The sequence below is a fragment of the Pristis pectinata genome, chromosome 2, assembly GCF_009764475.1.
Source record: "Pristis pectinata isolate sPriPec2 chromosome 2, sPriPec2.1.pri, whole genome shotgun sequence".
NCBI classification, from domain to species: domain Eukaryota; kingdom Metazoa; phylum Chordata; class Chondrichthyes; order Rhinopristiformes; family Pristidae; genus Pristis; species Pristis pectinata.
This window is the reverse complement of record NC_067406.1, coordinates 31369857-31388848: the sequence shown is the minus strand read 5'-3', so window position 1 is coordinate 31388848 and position 18992 is coordinate 31369857. Positions and strand designations below refer to the sequence as shown.

Below are 18992 nucleotides of genomic sequence, written 5' to 3'. Positions count from 1 at the left end.
TGCACAATGAAAAACTAACTTGCACAGTGAAAAACTTTCAAGCAATAAATATGTACCTTTAAATGAAATAGAAAAAGGAAAAAGAAAAAATGTATTTGCAGCCATAAATCTTTTGCGGATCAAAGCCAGCAGACAGCAAAATGAGTGTTTTCACTTGAGATAAATAAGGGAATGACACCTGCTACCAGACAACAAGTCATGTCTCAAATGAATCATTCAGTAAACTCTCATGACGGGAATAATCTGTAAAAGTTTGGTGCTTGTAAATTCAGTGCTGACTTGAAGCAGTCAACTAATCCTCTTGCTTGTTTACACATTTCGCAGCCTTTTCAGTTTCTTCCACCAAACTTAAATACGAAGATTCAAATACGTCATGGGGTAAAAGTAGTCCACTATTTAGCAGCTGTCTTTCTATACCATATTTCACTGTTGGGGAGTGTACAGACAGGCATTAAAGGCCAACATCTATTATTTCAAGCCGACTTTCACAGCTGGAGACACACAGTGTAATCCACTATACACAGCAGAGTCTTGTTTCGAAACACATCACTACAGCTCCTGCAACCTAAATCGGGCTCGTTCTTCTGACATACAAACCCCACAGTTGATTAAAATAAACTAGAACCCATTAACTATAGTGCTCTCAGCATTCTATTTTTTACCTTTACAACTCTGTTTATTTCAATTACTTTCAGCTGCAGTGCAGATTCTGGCAGTCAGCAGATACATAAAAACAAAACAGTATTTTGCTGAAGTAGAATCAACTGCAGAGATAAGAATGTGAGTCTATTAGGAAATATAGTCTTTTAGGGTGAAGGGAAGAGATTAGGGGAAGGCACAAAGGAAGTAGCAAATGTAGATTAGTTTTAACAGCAGTAAGAAACAGGCTAATCCTGGAAAGGCCAGATGGATTGGTGTTCCCCCCTCCACTTTTCCCAGTTCGAATTCTCAAAATAGAGCCCCATGCATCTAACTTAATTGACAAGCATGGCTTTGAACTGTTCACATACCATGGAGTTCTCTCTGGTGACTGAATTCATTCTTCTTTGAACACAGCCACCATCATCCTTCATTGCGCCTTCAGTTTTTTCTCCACGACCTCGGGTTAAAAGAATTCGGACATGGGGTTGCCTCTGATTTTGCTCCTGTCTGATTTGAAATTTGCGGGACTGTGTCTGAGGTATTGTTTCCAATGAACTGCTACGTAGCATTTCAGGACTGTTTTCCCTAAATGCTGTTCCTGCAACTTGCTCCCTGTCAGCCATGTCAAAACATTCAGTGTTTCCTTTAACAGGCAAGGAAGCAGAAGTGCTTCGTCCCAGCCTTATATGTGGGGACCTGGTCATATGTTCCCTCTTTGTGCTGGTTCGTCCAGTTTTTAAATCCATCCATGAATCATGCAAACCTTCACGTTGTTGCTGAAGCTGCAAAATAAAGCAAGATTTCCCAATGTTCCCCGGTATATCTGGCTGATGCTGTAAGGACCAGCGCCTGGTCACAGAAGCACGAGCTTTCTGATGCCCATTACGGTTAAAGGGCGAAAGGTGTAATTGATGCATGTCTCCTGTTGGTGAATGGCGCTGAATTCTGACACCCCTAACATTTATACCAGAGGCAGATCCATTTGCTAATTCCTCTGGGCCAACTGCAGTTTGCTTCTGTTCCAAGGGAAAACTACAACGTATTCTACAATTAGATGAAGCACTTCCACTGGTTTGTTGTGATGATTCAGCAGCCACACTATAGGGTGGGGGATCATCTGTGCTTAGAGGCACACTTGGAAGAGAACAGCTTCTGGAAAATAAACTATCACTGCTGCCAACTTCCATTCTCATGTCTGGTAACGGCTGCTCAGGACACTCTGAGACACTGGAATCACATCCATTCATTGGTTTGCGCTGCAGTGATATCTGCATTGATGAGCTTCTGGTGGGCCGGGATTCATTACCGTGCAACTGAGGGACGAACATGGAGGAGCTTCGATTCAGGGAGGTCCGATCTTGTAAGGGTAATCCAGTATCACGGACAGGCTCAGATATGTTCTGAACAGCATGAGGAACATTCCTTCTTGGTAAAGTGTTGAATGTCATGTAGACATCATTTTCTCTTTCTTCATCCAGCATCGCCAACTCTGGATCTGTGTTACTCCTATTTGATCCAAAATAAAGACGCAGTCGATGGGCCATAGCTTAACAGTAAAAGTCCAGTTTAAGAAACGAGAAGAGGAAAACACACTGCCAAAAGCATATTAAAAAAAAGCGAAGATGTAACCTCAAGAAAAAACTGTCCCATCTGCCAAACTGTTAGCACTGAAGCTTGATAGCGACAGATAGCAGAAATAGCCCAAGTGACATGACGCATTCCAGGCATGATTGGATAAAGGCAATCAGTACTGCTGCGCAGTGTGACATGGGGTAGGGTGGTAAGAGTCACATGATCCAACTCCCCTTCCAATGCACAGCAGAATTTTTTTTAATAAGACAGCCAGAGCCTGAAACAGCACCTTCACAGCTGCTCCTTTTCCATCAAAGGGTGCAGTCCCAGCGGGAGAGCACTTGCAGCTGACCAGTGCCGCCTACACTTACTACAATAAATCTACTCACACGATACCATAATATACTCCAAAAGCTTTACATGGGAAGGAAAAACACAATTTACAAAGCCAACATTTTATAGGATTCATAAAAAGTGACTTGTTGAAGAAGTTGTGAACAGCTTTTTTTTTTAAATTCAAGTTCCAAAAATGAAGACCAAAACAAATTTAATGATTACACTAAATACAATTTTATGGCTGCTTTGAGTACTAAATGTTCAGCTGATTTAAACAGTCAGAAAATATCCATTTCAGTCAAGAGAAAGCTCAGGAAATATGGTTTTATTTAAAGTTCAGGATAATGGCCAATTAAAAGAGCTTTACTGTCAACAGTTTCTAGCCCATATAATCTTTGAAGATTTGGCATAAGGTAGCTAGTATGATGAGAATCAAAAAGTTCCCAAAAAGCACTAGTTTCATGCAATACTATTTCCAAGTTTGATGTACAGACTTAATTTATTTGATAACTACACATTAAAAAATAATGTAAATTTATTAGTGCCTAAATTATCCAGAACTATTTAGGATAAAAATTGAGGAAATGGTTGTTAAGGAATAGAAACAAAACAAGTCAAGATTTAAAATGTCAGTAAAAGGTACAAAGGAGAGTGTCAAAAGAAAATTGAAAGGAATATTAAAACAAAGGACTTTTTTTACAGTTATAAACTGGAAAAAAGTCATGGGAACATTTGAGAAACAGAATCAGGTGTAGGGCATGTGACATTTCAAATCCACTCTGCCATTCACCATGATCACAGTCGATCTTCCATCTCAACATCATTTTTCGCAATTTCCCAAATTCCGCAATTCCTCTAATACCAAAAAAAAGATTGATCGATCTCAGTTCTGAACGTAACCCAAGACTGAGTCTCCACAGTCCCCTGTGGAGGCATTTTTCTTCATTTCAGTCCTTCATGGTTTAGCCCTTAAGAACCTGATCCCTAATTCTTGCCACCTCAGCCAGAGGAAACAACTTCCAATATCTGTGCTATTGAACCCTCTAAATAATGTTGTATGTTTCAATGAAGTCACCTCTATTCTTCAAAAGGTCCAAAGAAAACAGGCTTACCCGATGCAATCTCTCCTCATTTGTCAGACCTCAGAGCCCAAGAACCAGTTGGTGAACCTTTACTGTATTCTCTCTATAGTAAATATATCCTCTTTTTAAGTGGGAGACCAAACTGTGCACAATACTGCAGGTATGTTTCACCAAGACCCAAGATATTTTTACTCTAGTATTCAAATCCTTGAGCAATTAAGGCCAACACACCATTTGTCTTCCAAACTGCCTGCTGCACTGCATGTCAGCTTTCAGTGACTTGTGTACAAGGACACCCAGGTCAACATCAACATTTCCAATCTCTCACCATTTAAGAAACAGGCAGAATTTCTTATTTTTCTACCAAAGTGGATAACCTCACATTTTCCCACATTCTATTCCATCTGCCACATTGTTTTCCTTTAACTCAGCTTGTCAATATCTTCTTGAAGCCTCATAGAATCCTCAACACAACTCACATTCTCATTTAGTTTTGTGTCATCAGCTTACTTGAAAGGTTACATTTGGTCCCAGGACTGAGAGTCATCAGTCCCATGATACCCCATCAGTCACAACTTATTAGAACTGCTGGTAAAAACATGCATCTTAAAAAGTAGTAACAGTGATATTATATATAAACCTAAGAAAGTGGCTAGCATATTGAGTCTCTATTCACAGTGGAAAGAACATCAGCTTTTAATTTTACTTATTCACACTACATGGCCACCACATTACAGGAAAGACGTGATCGCATTGGAGAAGGTGCGGGGGAGGTTTACAAAGATATTTCATAAAGTTCTGCAATGGTAGGGACTTCAGAATAATCCCAAGGTCGACTACCCACAAGGCACTTGCAGCTCAAGATCATTGCAAATGCTGCCTTATTTTTTGAATTCATATGCTGGACTCAGCCATCACTGAGAATACAATGTTTCTGAAACACTACCTATTCCTCCTATTGTTAAACTTTTACGATTGAAGATGGAGGACTATAAAAAGAGCTCTGTTCTGATCTGTTGACTACAGGCTCACTTAGCACATGCTGTAGCATGGTCATTGTATCATTTAACATGTATGGAGTCTCAGGTTGTAGCTTCACTAAGACAACACCCAATTTTTAGCCTTTCCTTATGTGATCCACCATACGCCTCATTGAACAAGGATTGGATTCTTTGATGGATGATTTTGATCACAACATTACAGATTATTGTGCAATACAATTCTGCTGCTGCTGAAAGCTCACAACACGTAGAATTCTAGTTCTGAGTTGCTACATCTGTTCTGACTGTTCTTGAAAAACAAAAAATCCATTTAAATGGCACCTGTAATGTAACCAGAACATTTGCGGAGCATCATTGCTGCTTTATCAAGTGGAAAAATGACACTAAACCAGATAATGAGAAGGCAGATCAGACAACTAAAATTATAGCCCAAGAGGCAGGTTTTAAGTGGGGGAAAAAGGGTGCTGCGAGATGGGAATTCTGGAGTTTAAGGTAGCTTCAGATATAATCTAAAGGGGTGTGGTGCTTACATTCAAAGATAATCAAGCAGACACAATTGGATGAAACACATAATTGTTGGAATGTAGGAGAGAAGTGGGTAACCAAGAAAGACAAACGTGATACCATGGAGGGATCTGAAAATAAGGACGAGAAATTTATAAATCAACAAGCTGATTAAGCAGGAATCAAGGGACTCCCACTTAGCCTGATGGTAGATCTACGAGACAAACTTAAGACCAAGGATACCAGGCAGAAGTGTTGCATTGGTATGAATAAGATCTAACATGTTTATTAGCAGAATCAATTAAATACCATGGTTATTAATTAACACAATTTATTTTAAAAAAGCCTTAATTGTGCAAGTGAAAAGAAACTAGAGTTTTCAATGAAACAGGTTTACAACGGATTTCAAGGGTTATTTCTGGCCCTTCACCTTTGGCCCTCCAGCCCCACAACCCAGCAGTCAGACTTTTGAGCTCAGACACCCCTCATTTGGACTTGAATGTTAAACTATCAATCAAAACAAAATCAAGCATGCGGTAAGAAAAGTGAACCAATTCCACAGAGAACCCAGGAGGTTAAACAACAAAATACTTAATTTATGGTGAAAACCTAGAGGCAGTGCAAATCCAACAGTTTTAAAGTCCTATGCACAAACAGCATTAAAATATAATCGACAGGTACAGAAAACCATCAAAATGGTTAATGGATCTAGATGACCAAAGTACAAGTGAAAGAATTTATTCTATGGCCATATAAACCCCTGGTTGGACTTGACCTGAAGAATTGTTAACAATTCTGGGCAACATGCCTGGTAAAGGAAATGTTGTTGTTGGAGGGTTACCAGAACGACGTGCAAATTCCAAGAGTTAAAACATGAAAAGAACAAAAAGACTACGTAAAATTTCTGTTGAGCAAAGGGACATGGAGGCAAGATAGAGATAGATGAAGTTGTTACAAATCGGAAGCGATCTCAATCAGAGAAGCTCAAGGAACAAAATCGTCTCTGTCTGTTGCTATTTCATATAAACTAGAGATGAAGCAACTTGCATCAAGTTCTTTCACCTCCAGCTTATCTTAATATATTGACAATCATCTTACCCTTAAGCTTACAGTGCTTCCAATGTGCAGGTTCCCAAGGAGATCATCCCTCCATTTTCGCTGTGATATGAAACAATCCTTGCAAGCATATTTTGTAGTCCCGCCAAATTCTTCACATGATTTATTAAAGAGTTTGATATTCTTGACTGCCGATAAATACTTCAGTTTTAATGTTATTCTTTGCAATAATGTAGGAAACCATTATTGCAAAGAATAACATTAAACCTAAAGTAAAGACAGAAAATGTTGGACACACTTAACAGGCCAGACAGCATCTGTGGAAAGAGAAACAGAGCTGACTTTTCAGGTCTGAGACCCTTTGTCATAACTGGGAACAAGATTAAGCAAGTTAGTTTTCAATTGCAGAGGATGGGGAGTAATGTGGAAACTCAAGACTGTAGATTCTGGAATCTAAAGCAACATGGCAATATAGCTTGGCTTTGTTTGGGTCAAGTCATATCTTGCTAACTTGATTGAGTTTTTCGAGGAGGATGAAGGTAGAGCAGTGGATGTTATCTACATGGATTTTAGGAAGGCATTTGACAAGGTTCCTCATGGTAGGCTCATCCAGAAGATTAAGATGCATGGTGACATAACCATTTGGATTCATAATTAGACTGCCCATGGAAGACAGAGGGCAGTGGTCGATGGGTGTCATTCTGACAGAAGGTCTGTGACTGGTGGTGTTCCGTAGGTGTCCATACTGGAAACTCTGCTGCTTGTGACACATATAAATAACTTGGATGAAAACGTGGGTGTGTTAGTAAGTTTGTATATGACACAAATATCGGTGGTGTTGTGGATAGTGTAGAAGATCGCCAAAGGATACAGCGAGATAAAGATTAGTTGCCGATATGGGCGGAGAAATGGTAGGTGAAGTTGATTCAGGCCAAATGTGAGATGTTGCACTTTAGGACATCAAATGTAAGGGGAAAGTATAGAGTTGATGTCAGGACCCTTAACTGCATTGATGTACAGAGGAATCTTGGGGTCTAAGTCCATAGCTCCCTGAAAGAGCTGCACAAGTTGATAGGGTGGTAAAGAAGGTGTATGGCATGCTTGCCTTTATTAGTCAAGGCACTGAATTCAAAAGTCAGGAAGTCATGTTGCAGCTTTATAAAACTCTGCTTAGGCCACATCTGGAGCATTACATTCAATTCTGGCCACCCCATTATAATAAGGATGTGGAGGCTTTGGAGAGGGTGCAGAAGAGGTTCATCAGAATGCTGCCTGGATTAGAGGGCATGTGCTATAAGGAGAGGTTGGACAAATTTGTGTTGTTTTCTCTGGAGCAGTGGAGGCTACGGGGAAACCTGATAGAAGTTTATGAGATTATAAGAAGCATAGATAGACAGCCAGTATCTTCTTCCCATTGTTGAAATGTCTAATACTAGAGGCAATGCATTTAAGCTGAGAGGGAGAAAGTTCAAAGATGTGTCGTGGGGCAATTTTTTTTACACACAGAGTGGAACGTGCTGCCAGGAGTAGTAGTGGAGGCGGATATCACAAAGGCATTTAAGAGGCTCTTAGACGGGCACACGAATATGCAGAGAATGAAGGGATATGGACCATGTGCAGGGTGAAGAGATTAGTTTAATTAGGCATCATTAGCTTAATTAGTTTGGCACAACATTGTGGGTTGAAGGGCCTGTTCCTGTGGTGTACTGTTCTATGTTCTAACACACAAGATGCTGGAGGAACTCAGTGGGTCAGGCAGCATCCATGGAGGGAAATGGACAGTCGATGTTCCAGAGTGAGACCCTTCATCTGGACTGAAAGATAGAGGGGAGATAACTTTTATAAAAAGGTAGAGGGAAAGGGTGGAACAGGAGATGGCAAGCGATGGTGAATCCAGGTGAGAAGGGATGATACACACAAAGTGCTGGAGGAACTCAGCAGGTCAGGCAACATCTATAGATGGAAATAAACAGTCGACATTTCAGGCCGAGACCCTTCATTCCTTCAGAAGGGATGATAGGTAGATGGAGGAGGTGGGAGTGGAAATAGTGACAGAAGCTGGGAGGTGATAGGTGAAGGCAACAAAGGGCTGAAGATGATGGAATGTGATAGGAGAGAAGGTTGGAGCAAGGAAAAGGGAGGGAAGGTGGGGTGCCCAGTTTACGCCTAGTCTCACCGATGTGGAAGAGGCCACACCAGGTGCACCAGGCACAATGAATAAGGCTGGAGAATTTGCATGTGAATGTCTCCCTCACCTGGAAGGGCTGCTAACTACCCAGGATGGTGGTAAGGAAGATGGTGTAGGGATAGTGTTACACCTCCTACAGTTACAGGGGAGAGTGCCTGGGGAGGTGGAGGGGGAAGGAGGGATGGGAGGGATGAGCGGACCAGGAAGTCACAGAGAGTATGATCCTTGCAGAAAGCAGAAAGGGGTGGGGAGGGGAAGACGTGGCTGGTGGTGCGATCACATTGTAGATGGCAGAAGGATTCTTCAGTCTTTCCCTTTGGGAAGGTGAAAGTAGTATACAATATGAATCCTGAAATTAAATGAATTGCAGTCTAATTTACTGAAAAAAACTGAGCTCAGAACCATAATTCCCTAATTAACACTCTAAAATGTTAACACTCAACTACTTAACTTGTATTACAAAATAAATCCTTACATACCCCTTGTGATGTACACAAAAGTATTGGGGTCAGTGACAGAGCATATAAAATGCTTTATTTTAAAATAAACAATTGTAGAAAATATCTGATCCTTCGTTAATGCTAGCCTGCAAATCTGCTAAGCTTGAGAACTCAAGCCCTTACAATTGTTTATGATGACTACAAAATTCCAAGAGAGAACATCTCAAGTTTCCCAACATATCATGATTGGCACAAACAACTCTGTTTTGAGACAAGTGAGAGCATCGCCAAGTCTCATGAACTGCCTTCCACACGAACCACCTGACAATCTGAGCAGCTGCCAAGACAACTCAAAAGCAGTAATAGCTATTTCAACAAACTTTCCATCACTTCAGCAGTTCTTTTTGGACAAAAGAGAAAAAGAACATCCCTCTATGAATTTAGTTCAGTCAAATAATCAAAATTTAAAAATGCAGAAGTTGTAAAAATTTCCAACTCTGCACAAATAAAATATTCTTGAGAGTTGAAAAATTGAAAATGCTGATAGTACTGATGTTGTGCATCAGCGCCACTTTCCTGCACTATCCCCATTTCCCGTTGATTCCCATAATATCTTGAAGCCCACCCACCTCTGTTTTGTATGAAATCAATCACTAGGCTTCCACAGAGCTCTGGAGGTCAAGAATTCCAAAGACTGACCATCACGTGCATGAAAAAATTTCTCCTCCTCTCAGCCCTAGATATCCTACCCCTTAATCTGAGACTGTAACCCCTAGTTCTAGATTCCTCAGCCATGAGAAACAATCTGCTCCAGCCATCCTGTCAAGCTTGGTAAAACTTTTCTAAGCTTCAATAATATCATCCCTCATTCTTCTAAGCTCAAGAGAATACAGGTCTAGACAGGGAATTCCATTTAGTTTTATTTCCTGCCTTACTTCCCTCTCACTTGCTCATCAATTCTTCAATCCTCAGGCCACCCAACTATGCTAAGGAGTAACTCAGAGCAGCAAAATAACCTACCAACCAGCATGACTTTGGTATGTGGGAGGAAATTGGAGCACCTAGGTGAAATTCACAATATCATCGGAAGAAAATGTGTTAGGTGAGAAAGACTGGATAGCTGTGCAAGTGCTGCCACGATGGGCTGATTGGCTTCCGAGTGTACGGTAGGATTTTACAATACCACATATATAGGAACAGGGTACACACCAACTGCTGCACTACTGTAACATCCAATGAATCTTTGCTGCTCTCCCTCTACACCCCAAGTGGGACATTTCCAGTCATACTTGCTACCAACTCCCTTTACCCTCAAACAGGTTCACCTAGGCGTCTCATCTCTTAGACACTGAAACCGAAATGGTACACAATATTCTGTGTAATACTTTGTGTAATGAAAGGCAACATAATACTTGCCATCCAAATGCCTGTTGCACCTGCATGATAGTTTTCAGTGACTCGTGTAAAAGGACATCCAAGTTCCTTCGCACATTGGCATTTTCCCAAGTGTCATTATTTAAAATATACACTGCATTCTTGTTCTGTGAATGACAACAAATGTATGGTATCACCTTGTCTTTGCAGAATGGCAATATACACCATATGTGTTAGCTCAAGACAATGGATGACAGACAAACACTATATTCAGACTATATTCAGCCACACTGGATGTGCTCAAGATTTTCCTCAACAATATACTGTATCTGCAACATGAAAACTTGCGCATTACAGACTGTTCTTACTCCTATGAACTAGGAGCAGGAGTAGGTCTCTCGAGTTTGCTCTGCCATTCCATAAGATTATGGCTAATCTGATTGCACTTGCTTTCACTTTTAATGATTGCAAACCACTGTGCCTTATCTGGAAGGCATTGCTCAACCTACAAAGTGAGTAACCTAAAATGTCACTGTGACACAAATAACAAGTTTTCATCTCAATATCCTTCCTGAACAGAATTAATGAATAACAATGTAACTGCATTAAATTATTATTAAACTGTCAAGATCTGCAATCCGTAAGGAAGTCAGAGAATAATTGAAGTTAGCTTCTTTTTTAATTTGACTCTTGTACATGATTAAATTCTGATAGGGAATTTGTTAAGAAGATGACAGTGCAATTGCTGCAATTTAAGACCCAAAATAAAACTTCAATGGCTAATAACGCAAATTCCAATTTCACTCATCCCTTAGATCAGTGTCGATGTTGCAAATGTGCTTCCAGCTTTTCTCTTGATATAAAGACGATGGATCACAAATAACAATATTTGTTCACCATGTTTTCATGAATGAAGCTGAAAGTAGTAATGTTGGGTTGGTGATGCTAAAGGAAATAAGCCATATTATTACATATAGAAGACACTTGACAGGCACAGGAAAATAGCAATGTAACATCACAAACTTGAGAATTTTACCAAACTACCAGAGAAACTGTCATGTTCATTCATTTAAATGGGAATCCTCATCTACAGTTCAAAAAAGGACAATAATGAGCGGGAATTTCAAGATAAATATAACAATATCACTTATTAATAGATTCTGAGCTCATCATCAGCCAGCATTGTAAGAAAGCCAACAAATCAAGATCACAAAGGTAAACTACAATGACCACTTGATGGTTTTCAGGCCATGTTTAAAGACTAGAAATTTTTCTTCTTCTTCCATGAAACCTTTTTTTGTGACTGATGTGATTAACCAATGTTGTACGATTCCCAAAATCATGATTACAGAACACCTGCAGTACATCTGGAACAACTGGAAAATCAGGATGGCCAGCCTGAGGTTGATGAATAAATTGGAGTCTTCAATCAACTTCTGGAACTGCCAGGAGGAAGGTTTCATTAACTTAAAGCAAGCCATGCACAACTCATTTCAGTTTCATATTTCTGTGAATCACTGTATTCCACGATGAAGTTTGTAAGATTGTAACTCCTACAAATGAACACTTGTTCATCTGACCTGCACTGTCTTGACCACAGACTAATAAGGCTTTTAGTTTTGTGCAAAAATTATAGAAGGAAAATTTCCAAAAGATAATGTCCAGGATAGAAGCTCAAAAGACCATTAGTTGTAGCAATAATTAATTATGATACAGCAAGTATGTGTTCCATGTTCTTATAGAATTCTATTTTGAAAAGTGGAGTTAGAAATGTATGAAAGTTTTAAGTGTCTTGTGGCACCGAACATCTGAATATGATCACACATGGCTCCAAGAGGCAGTAAGTGTGGCTATCTTGTATTAAATCATGTTGGATCTGCACTACAACTCCATTAATACACCTTTGCTCCACATCCCCTGATACAGATACCTTCCAAATGCATATTGATCTCAACATTTTCTTGTGAATGTTGTGTATCTGATGCTATGTGCCCTTGAGGCTGCTGGAAATAAGTTTTTTTTTAACTGCACCTGTGCATATAAACTCTACTTTGACTTTGAAAATATTGCGGATGCTGAAATTTGAAATAAAAACGGAATGCTGGAAACTCAGTAGGTCAGGAAGAATGTGGAAAGAAAAATAAGAGTGAAGATTTCAGGTTAATAACCTTGCTGTAGATCTGTAAACTATATTGTTTTAAATCCTAATGTTGTGCTGGTGACTCAGAGTTCTACCCTCTAAAGGGAAACAATTTTTGTTAAAGTGAGATACCAAAAATTAATGTAGTACCAGATGAAAGTTGATCAAATCTCTGTACAGCTGAATTATCACTTCATTATTATATTGCAACCATTTAGATACATACCATTATTTCAAAATCAAGAATTATTTTTATGTCTATTCACTAGATTTTAGCAATGTCTATATGCACAAAAAATATTTTACTTCTCCTCACTGCTCATCCATAATAAAAGAACCTTCATTTCTTCAGATTCAAAATGGATGACCTTATAGTTTATCTCATTGAAATACAAGTGCCATTGTTTTGCTCACTTACTTTATCAAAATGCTTTTGTAACATTTTCCACCATTTAAACTGCTAACCTGATAATACAACTAAGTTTCTCTTCATCCCAGTCATAACTTATCTGGTGGGAGGCTGAGGTCTAGTACAGATCCTTGGGTGCAAAATATATTACACTGAACCACAGAGCACTCTCTTTATCTCCTGATTCCCATCGGATTCCTAGCCCTTGTCACAAAGTTATGAAGATTTACATTCACATTGATTTTTCATAATTTCATGAGGAATCTAGTTGAATGGTTCCTGGGAATTCCTGCAGAAAATCTCCAGAAACACTTATTTGCAACATACTGTTGACCTCCTCGTAAAATTTATTAGCATCGTCATATTTCACAAGTCCAAGTATGATCAGCCAACAAAAACCTAAGTGTTCAAAATAGACTGTGTACTGTGGTGAATGTCTAATCAGTCTTTTAATTCTGTGTAAAGAATATCGAAGAGGACATGCAAGACTATTGTTCAAATTTGACCCCAATAATGCACATAGTAGACAGAACTTAAGTGCTTCATCCTGGCCGTAATTCCAAATGTAACCTAGTAGAAGGAAGTACCAAGGAACACACCCATTAAACAGCGTAAATGACTTTCAACCTAACCAGACATTAGATCAAATTTAAAGAATCCTAAAAAAAAGGTAAATGAAAATCTGAATGCTTACTCCAGTAGCTTAGTATTTACATGACACAACCTTATTTAGAATAGGTTTTGTGCTGCCTCCTTCTGCAGAGGAGTTAAAGTAATGATTAGCTCACATCAAGTAACCTTCTTCCCTTGCATATATTAAGTGTTAATGCCTTCCATCCACTTGTTACTGATACAGCCAACATTGCCCTCAAAAATGTTACCTCTCAGTTTTTGAGGCAACTTTCTGCTCATAAGTGGTGGCTATATTAGTTTCCCTTGAGACTAATATAGTTAGTACAAAGTTACATCATTGTGGATGAATACAGAGGTGGAGGCTGGAATACCAAAATACTCTGAAAGTGCTGAAGTTAAACTTCTGTATGTATTTAGACCTGGAATGTTACGTGGCTTATGCAGTGTGTAATAAATAATCAAAATTTTCCATCAATCATTTTCCAGTGAATTTGTACTGTGCCAATTTTAGTTGACTGATATCACCCTTGTGCAAGTCAAGCATTGCATGATGGTTAAATACAGCTACGTTTATATCCTCACAAATCCTGAATGCAAGAAAATGTGATAGATCTGTGAAGCATAATTTCAAGTGCTGAATAATTGCTTTTTTTTAAAATTTTCTCCAAAATAGGCATATTTTTCATCCAGCATCAATACTGAACCATTGTTAAATTCCTCCAAGCCATTGCCAAAAGCAGCTGAATAATAATTGGTGCAGTACACTGCCCATAGCAAATGCACTGGGAAAATCCTGAACATGGTTGAGGAAAAAATGATGTAACATTCTGCTCCTAGAGTACCACTTAAAAATGCACTTCATAGTCACTTTCTGAAAAGAAACAAAGTTGCCTATTTTAAATAAAGGGAAGGGAGGGCTGACAGCAGGGGCACCGACTATAATCTATCACTATGCTCTTTAGATATGGTGCCCAAGGACTGGAGGGAGGCAAATGTCGCTTCCTTCTTCAAAAAAGGATAAGCCCAGCTACAATAGACCCATCAATTTAACAATGATGATGGAAAGTTTAGCAAAACATCAATCTAGGGCTGGATTCTGGGACTACTAGAGGAAAATGGATTAATTAAGGCATCCAGCATTGAATTTCTAAGAGCAAATTCTGTTTAACCTGTTTAATAGAATTTTTTGATGAGCTAACAGGTAGAGTAGATGAGGTTAAAGTTGGTGTGGCATAGATGGACTTCCAGACGACTTAAGGTGAGGTGCCACATATCAGGATTATCAGCACAGGACATAAAAGAGACATTGCTAGCATGGATGTGAAGTTGGTTAGGTCCCAGACAATAGAGGGTCAAGGGCAGCAGGATGTTGAAGAGTGGAGTTCCTCAGGGATTGGTGTTGGGGACATTGTTTTTTTTTAAATTGCATTGATGATCTTGGCCAGGGAGTGAAAGCCACAATTCCTAAATTTGTAGATGAGACAAAACTTGGCAGTATCGAGAACTGCAAGGAGAATAATGATGAATTGTAGTTAGATGTAGACAGGCTCAGGAGTAGACAGAAACATGGAATTTTAAGTTAAACGTGAAGAAAGATGAGGTGATCCATTTGGTTAACAAGTTAAAGGGAGAGACAATATAGAATAAATAATACTGTTCTAAAAGAGATGAAGACAGAGGGACCTGAGATGTGTGTGCATAAGTTATTGATAGTGGCATGTCAGGTTGAGAGAGCAGTTAAGACATGTACATTTCTGGACTTTATCAGACATGAAGTATAAAAGCAGGAAAGTCATGCCAAGCCTTTATAAAATATTAGTCTGGCCTCAGCTGGAGTATGGTGTTAAATTCTTGTCACCACATAATAGGAAGGACATGAGGGATTTAGAGTACACCCAGAAATGCTTTAAGAGAATTGTTCCTGGGATGAGCAACTGCAAATACAAGATATATTCAAAAGGCTTTGGACGAGAAGGTGAGGGAGCACCTGATAAAAATACATAAAATGCTGAAGGGTTTGAAGAGAGTAGCTAGTATGAAGCTATTCCTTGGTTCCAAAGGTCACAAGTATAAAATAAAGGAGAACATAATTATGAATGACAAGTGAAAATCTTATATGTAACATGTGATGCAATCTGGAATGCAATGTGGCTTTCGAGATGGAATTTACAATTTACTTACTTCCTTATGATGTAAGAGGAGGCTATTTCAGCCCATCAGGTTTATGGCAGCTCCCAGAGCAATGCCATCCCCCATTCAGCAGGAAGCAGAGAAAGGGTCAGGGAAGAACTAACGAGTTGCTATGGTAGAGAGCTGGCATGAACATGATGGCCCAAATGACCTCTGTGCTGTAACCATTCTATAAATCTATGCTACTTTCACCATCAAACAACAGATCTGATGAAATGGAAGCAGAAAGAAAACATAGATGACTCTTCTCACAACATATAAACCAAAGTCTAAATCATTTTACCTTCAGGACTAGTCAATGTAATATCACAGTTACATACTACATTTAGGTTGAAGGGTTGAAAGCATCTCATAAAGAAATCAAAACTTGTCTTTAACGTTTATTAGAAAATAGTATGACTTTGAAATTATGGCCCAGCTTTTGCAGCTGGAAAACTATGATGGCCATGACATAGAAAGTTATGGATATCTGGCCATCCACCAGGAAAATCCTTAAGTTTATGTCAGTGATCAGAACTCTTCCAAAGGCTGCACTCCAGGGTACTAAACCAATAAAAATGTGATGTTTGTTTGAACTACTATAAAATACACTGAAAATTTTTCCTTGTTACACAAAGTGCTGCTTAGTTTTAAATGACAAACTAAGGCAAAATATTTTGTAGAAACACACCAACCTTCAAAAAAAAACGTTAAGCTCGTTGTAGACTGTAATTCCTTCAGAGAAATACTTAAACCTTATTTAACTATTTCAACTAAAGAAAATGATAAATATTTATGCAAGTTCAGCTTTGTGCTCATTCTAAACTTAATTTAGCCTGCTGCAAAATGGTTTGAAATATGCTCAAAAAATGGTGTATATTTTCCTTCCATCTCTCTGTAGCTGTGACACTTTACTCTGTACTGTTATTTTTTTTTACCTGTACTACATCAATGCACTCTGTATTAACTCAATGTAACTGCACTGTGTAATGAATTGACCTGTAAGATCGGTTTGTAAGACAAGTTTTTCACTGTACCTCGGTACAAGTGACAATAATAAACCAATACCAATACCAATTTTTCAAAATAATTAGCTGCTAAGTCATTTTGATGACATCATTGTTGCTGGATGCCAGAAATCCTCCCACAATAACATCAAATGACATTAGTACAAAGCAGAGTCCATTCTTGGGTATCCTTCTTCAAGATCAGCAACAGCTATTACAAGAAGCAAGCTGCTCACCATAAAATCTGGGCCATTACCTAAAGTGTTCTGATAGCTTTCATCCCCCTTCTCCAAACCCACCTTTGAAGAAAGTACTTGAATAAGTTAAAAAAGGTATTTTGCAAAGGTATTTAATTATGGAATAAATCTGATACTTTATCATTAAACAAAGAAAAAGATAGAAAGCTGGGCCTGCCAAAACATTGTCAGAGTTCTTGGGAATTGCCTATTCAAACAAAATTGATGTAAAGTTATGGATATCTGGCCATTCACCAGGAAAATCCTTAAGTTTATGTCAGTGATCTGCAATCTTCCACAGGCTGCATGTTAAGTTAATGTAAAGTTGATTAGCCTTTTCAAAATCAATCAAAATAAGAAAAAATACTTTCACTTGTTACTCACCAGGCGATTTTCATCGAAGACTTCAAACAGCAGCCTGTGATTCTGGGGATTGACCTGCAATTTATGTAATTAATATTACTGCAGGGATAGCATCACACACCTGTCAATTCTTTTCATCTGCTGTTAACATAAACTCAAATCTTGACTTTTTTTTTTGAACAGTAATTTTTGACAGCACAGGATGAGCTAAAGTGAACTCTTCAGCAGCTGAGCTTTCTAGTTGATTTCTGAAATTTGGCCTCCACTAATTTCAATAGAACTGAATCTCTAAGAAGTGGAGAACAATGTTGCTTGATAATGTGCCTTTAGCACAGGTGACCAAGAATAAGTTTCTGCCCCATGTTTTTTCCTTAGAATTCTTCCCTAAAATTCCAAATTCCAAGGTAAAACATCTAGGTACAAACTGATTATTCCAGCTTCCAAGAACATTGACAGTGTCAGAAAAACCTGCAATATTTCAGCTCAGTAATCAACAGCCAAGCAAAACTAGTACTTGATGTTTGGTGCTGAGAAAGGATTGCCAGCCAAAATATGCATTCTCCTCTTTTTACTCATGAACCCAGGCAAAAGGCAAGGAAGGACATAATTTCAGAATAAACACATTCAAGGCAAATCTTAATTTCAAAGATGTTCATGTGTTATTTTTGGCTTTGCACTCCACCCTAGTGGCAGTGGTGAGGAGCTACTGTAAAGTGTAAAGAAATTTTCAATCTACTCTTTGCCTTCTATTTGTGCAAGTGCCACCACAACATGACTTGTTCACTGTTCCTGTAGCAGGCACATTACTGCAATGTTATTGTTAGAGATAAAATTATTCATTTTTACCCTTTTAGCTCTTTGCAGGATTGGCAGACCAACATAATTTTGTTAGTGTTATCAACAAAGCATCTTACTTTTTGTTATCCCTTGCCCACCTCCCTAATTTTCCCTTGGCAGGCTTCCCATTATTAACCTGCCTTAACTATATCCATGCTCCTTTAACCTATCAAATTTAATTTATTTTTACTACTTCAGGTTACACCGATTAATTTTTCAACATTTATACTTGTGCTGAAGTACTTCTCTTCCCCTCTTAAAAATTAACTTAAAATACTTGCTAATCTTTCAGTTTACATTTCTGATATATGTATATGTATTTATAACATACTGTACATACCCAACTTACTTTGGTTTTGGTTTCCATTTTAGGCAGCATTTTCAAAACTTGAAACCAATTTTTAACCAACATTGTTAACTAACAATGAAGGCCATACCTGTGCTCAAAGCCTATAATCATATTAATGCTTAGCCACACAAGTATTTGTAAATTAATCCATTGCACATTTGTCACGGGAAGTATTGATGATAAAACCATCTGAGAACTTTCAGGAAGAGTCTCAACTTCTATCTTATATGACTGGTTTTTATTCCATGGCCCTGTGGAAAGGCAATGAGGAGTTACTGCAGCATCAATCACACTGAAGGCACTGAAGGAACTGCAAATCAGGAATTAGAAAGAGTCAAACATGTGGCCTCCAGTTTGGAATCACTCTGAAAAATGCTAATATCATCTAATGCTGGATCAAGTTTATTCAAACTTGTCACTGTGCTTTTTCAAATTGCTCAGAGAACTGCTGACATTAGAACAATGAGAGAGCAGAACTTCTAAACAAGGTGATATTTTATTGATTCCTCATCATGAAAATATGTTTTATCTATTCTTTATAATGTGGATACTGATGTAGAGGTAAATGTCCATTCCTAGATGTAATGACTGGGATTTCGTACAACCAAGTTGCCTGGAATGAAAAGTTTCTCTTCCTAAGGGATACTGGTGATA

At 38.6% G+C, this 18992-nt stretch overlaps 1 protein-coding gene across 9 annotated transcripts in view; it reads right to left on the bottom strand.

Annotated features, from left to right (window-relative positions):
* Positions 1–18992, bottom strand: part of nedd4l (NEDD4 like E3 ubiquitin protein ligase) — a 316982-nt gene that overhangs the window by 164240 nt on the left and 133750 nt on the right. For all 9 annotated transcript variants that reach the window (XM_052036646.1, XM_052036653.1, XM_052036662.1 and 6 more), the window contains one exon: positions 17174–17227. In XM_052036646.1, coding sequence (XP_051892606.1) covers positions 17174–17227 — 54 coding nt within the window. The remainder of the gene's footprint in view (positions 1–17173; positions 17228–18992) is intronic.